This window comes from Poecilia reticulata, linkage group LG17 (genome assembly GCF_000633615.1).
Source record: "Poecilia reticulata strain Guanapo linkage group LG17, Guppy_female_1.0+MT, whole genome shotgun sequence".
Lineage (NCBI taxonomy): Eukaryota > Metazoa > Chordata > Actinopteri > Cyprinodontiformes > Poeciliidae > Poecilia > Poecilia reticulata.
This window is the reverse complement of record NC_024347.1, coordinates 28430451-28434473: the sequence shown is the minus strand read 5'-3', so window position 1 is coordinate 28434473 and position 4023 is coordinate 28430451. Positions and strand designations below refer to the sequence as shown.

At 44.1% G+C, this 4023-nt stretch overlaps 1 protein-coding gene across 1 annotated transcript; it reads right to left on the bottom strand.

The window, feature by feature from the left end:
- Positions 1-1654: 1654 nt before the first annotated feature.
- LOC103479965 (uncharacterized) lies at positions 1655-3409 on the bottom strand. Its single transcript, XM_008434683.2, has 2 exons — positions 2531-3409; positions 1655-2403 (listed from the first exon to the last, which is right to left on the bottom strand). Exons 1-2 carry the CDS (start codon positions 2571-2573, stop codon positions 1658-1660), a joined length of 789 nt encoding a protein of 262 aa, XP_008432905.1. The 5' UTR covers positions 2574-3409; the 3' UTR covers positions 1655-1657.
- Positions 3410-4023: the final 614 nt, after the last annotated feature.

Sequence of the window (4023 nt, the reverse complement as noted above, 5' to 3'; positions counted from 1 at the left end):
TTTTAATTGAATAAAACTCTATTGAGACAATTAAATGCAGCAGCAGCAGCAGCAGCTGCAGCAGCAGCAGCAGCAGCAGCTGCAGTAGCTGCATACAGAGGCGCCGGCTGTGCAATAGATCCGCTCTGCCGGCTCAATGCATAAACTATAAATCCATATTTTAGGAATAAATCTGCTCCACGAGTGAAACACTCAGAACAACAGAGACACTTTAAGATTAAAAAAATAAATAAAAATTACACGTTATTTAAACATTTTCCAGTTATTTTTATAAAAATAAAAAGAAGCAACGCTTAGCCTGGTGGGGGCAAGTAAAGCATGGCGGGCTGCCAGGCTTATAATACTCTGGGTTTAATCTGGATAAAACCCACAGTTTGTTGATGAACTACTAACTTTTCTTACTACGGCTGTCCTGCTGAATGTTTCAGGTCTGTGTTAAAGAATATTTTCTCCTGTTTGATGGTTTGATTTTGATGAGTTTATGAAAACTTTGGCGTAGTTTAAATTCCCAAATTATCATTTCAGTTTTTCCTGATGTTCTGCTTTATGAATGTCGTTCCTTGAATGAAGTGGATGGAGAGCAGAGAATCTTCTGCCTCCCAGAGACGGAGGAACGAGTCCAAAGTTTCAGTTGACATGAAAAAGTTCCCAAATCAACAAGTGAGTCTGACGTTCATCAGCTGCAGCTGCTCTGGGAGACGATCCCAGTTCATAGACCTGACCAGATGCAGAGGTCACCAAGGTCAGCGAAGCCAAGCAGAAAACAGCAACGTTTGGGTCAATCAGTGGATCTGTGTTGTGCTAAAAGCTTTTAAAATACTCATCAGAAAAAGTATTTTCTTTTTATAAAGGACTGCAGCCTTTATTATCATTCTGTTAAATCAGTTTTCTATTTGGAGGCCTAAACATATGAAAACAACCTGAATTTTGCAGATGCATCAGTCGTGTGAAAAAACAGGAACAGCTGAACAGCGCCCCCTGGCAACATTCAGATATTGACCTTTTATTGGACACCTATGAAGTTTGGTACACTTGGACAACTTTCAGACGTACAGAAAACTCCTGCAGAAATGATCTGCAAGAAACAGGCAGTAAGTCGGCCATGTTGGATTGAAGCTTTTTACCACGTTTGGCCGTTTATGGCCTCCGTATTTCATCAGTCTGCTAGATGATGGCAACAAGGTTGCAATGGTGGAGCTTCATTGGTTACAACATGGCAGCAGCAGCGCTGAGCTGCGAGGTTCCAGGCTGATAAGTGTCTTCAGTCGGTAACAGCAGCTGATTTACAGGAACAGGATCAGACTGTCAGGAGCTCTTCAGAATAAAACTCCTTCAATTGTTTTAAGCAAAAACCTTCACAGATGTTTGTTATAAAGAAACATTCAGACTGTTGGATCATAGTATCGATTATCAGTGTCAGTGTTAGTATCAGTGGAGTTGAAACAACTAAATATATGGAAGTTTATCTCCGACACACCAGGGGGTTTACTAACTGGTTCCACTGGTTTCCACTGACTTCTCCCAGTTTGAACTGCTGGACAGGAACCAGGTGGAGATGCTGCTGCTTCAGGTTAGTTTGGCTCCAGCAGCTGCACCTCATCTTAATGTGACCTGATGTTTGAAGCCCTCTAGTGGCCGCTGTGGAGTACTGCAGGTTTTAGTGGTTTAACAGGGAGTGAGGCCCTCTAGTGGCCGCTGTGGAGTACTGCAGGTTTTTGTACAGGGTTCTGGTGTTTCCTGTCACTGTGGGCTGCAGAGCGCAGTAGTACACAGCAGAGTCTGACGGACGGAGATCCTGGATCGTCAGGTTGAAGGTTTTGATGGTTTTTTTGAGGTCAGCATCAAATCTGCTGCTGTTGAAATCTGGAGCTTTATATATCGTCGATGTTTGTTGCTTCAGCATGTACTGTGGAAAACTGTTTTCCTCCAGCTTGTACCAGAACAATGTAGGCGTCACAGAGATGGTCTCATAAGTACATCCCAGAATCTGAGTTTCTCCTGCAGCAGCAACAACTTCTCCTTCTGTCTGCTTCACTGAGTCTCCTTTACACTNGTACTGCAGGTTTTTGTACAGGGTTCTGGTGTTTCCTGTCACTGTGGGCTGCAGAGCGCAGTAGTACACAGCAGAGTCTGACGGACGGAGATCCTGGATCGTCAGGTTGAAGGTTTTGATGGTTTTTTTGAGGTCAGCATCAAATCTGCTGCTGTTGAAATCTGGAGCTTTATATATCGTCGATGTTTGTTGCTTCAGCATGTACTGTGGAAAACTGTTTTCCTCCAGCTTGTACCAGAACAATGTAGGCGTCACAGAGATGGTCTCATAAGTACATCCCAGAATCTGAGTTTCTCCTGCAGCAGCAACAACTTCTCCTTCTGTCTGCTTCACTGAGTCTCCTTTACACTCTGGGGAAGAACAGAACATGCAGAGGAAGAGATGGATCAATAGAGATGATTGATTAAAGGAGAACAATCAGCAGCTTTCCAGACTTCTCCTCCATGCAGAGGAAACATGTTGATCTTTGTATCTTACCAGAGAAAAGAGCAGCCAGAATAATCCACAGCCAATGTTCCATCTGTCCAACAAGGTTTAAACCAGCAGGAGAAAGCAGCTGATGTTCAACATTCAGTCTGACTGTTGTTCTCTTCACAGCACCACTTCTTATTGACACAATGCTGGAACACAGAGCACAAGGAGAGCGCCGCCTGCTGGAGCATGTCGCCCCCTGGTGGAGAGAAAGCAGGTTTGGATGGATCAGATGTTACAAACTCTGCTTGTTTCAAATCTAAGAAAAAAAGTTACCCAGTCTGCATGTCCAGCAGGAGATGGTTAAGATTCAGTGATTTAGTCCAAAAGGATGGATTTAAATTCCCCTTCCAGCTGATTGAAGCTGATTTAGTAAAACAGTTAATGTTCTCCTGACCTCAATTCTTGTTTTTCTGATTGTTTAGATAAACCAAGATAGAAATTTGGAGTTTGCCTCCTTGAACACAAAAGCCATTTTAAAGAAACAATAACCAGTTTATGGCAGAGAAACATATCTCTACTTGGTGTGAATCGGCAGCGAACAACACTAGAGACGCCACAGCTGCCTTTTATTGATGCATGCTCAGATCAGTTACAATCACAGAAAACCAAAAAACAGATCAACAACCTCATACATTTAATCAAAACTCCTCCATAAATGTCAGGTCAAAGGTCACCTGGAGACATCGTAATGTAGAGCTGAGTAGCATCTGCGTTGTCATGGTAACTGGTCTGATTTCCTGTTTTAACCTGAGCCAGTGGGAGCTTATAGATATAAGAGGTTGTAGGTCTGAGCTTTGGGGAAGCCCACTGTGACCTCTGACCTCTTCAATGAGAAGCTTCCTGTTCAAACAAAGAAATCCCAGTTTTTTTCTGTAGGACTGGAACCAGTCCAACCCCGGAACCGATCCAGAACCGTAACCGGTCCAGAACCGGAACCAGTCCAGCCCTAGAACCAGTCAAGACCCGGAACCAGAGCACCCTACCAGCTCTCCAGCCGTTCAGTGATGTGTCATGTTCAACACTGAGGTCCAACAGAACCAGAACCTGCACTGTGGTTCTTCCACAGTCTGTATTCATGTCATTGAACACTTTGACTAGGCCAGCCTCAGTCCTGTGGTTACCACGGAAACCTGTCAGTCATTGTATAACGTCTTTGGGTTTCCATGGTTGACAGAATTGTCTGTTTTCTTAAACATTAGAGTAGTGGTTCTCAACCTGGGCGGTACCGCCCCCCAGGGGGCGTTCAGAGGACGGCAGGGGGCGCTGGCGGACATTTTTACAAAAGGGGGGCGCTGGGATGCCTTTGGGGGGCGTTTGGTCGAAGGTAAACTTTACACCTTAAATGTAAATGTACATGATTTATTGTATTGTGTAACATTAAATCATGTTTGGCTGCAACTGTATCCATGGCAGCTCTTCTTCTTCTATTCAGTGTTTGTAGCTTCTGTTAGCTTCTTGGCGCAGCTCCGTTCTCCTGCTACTGGTAGCTAAAATCA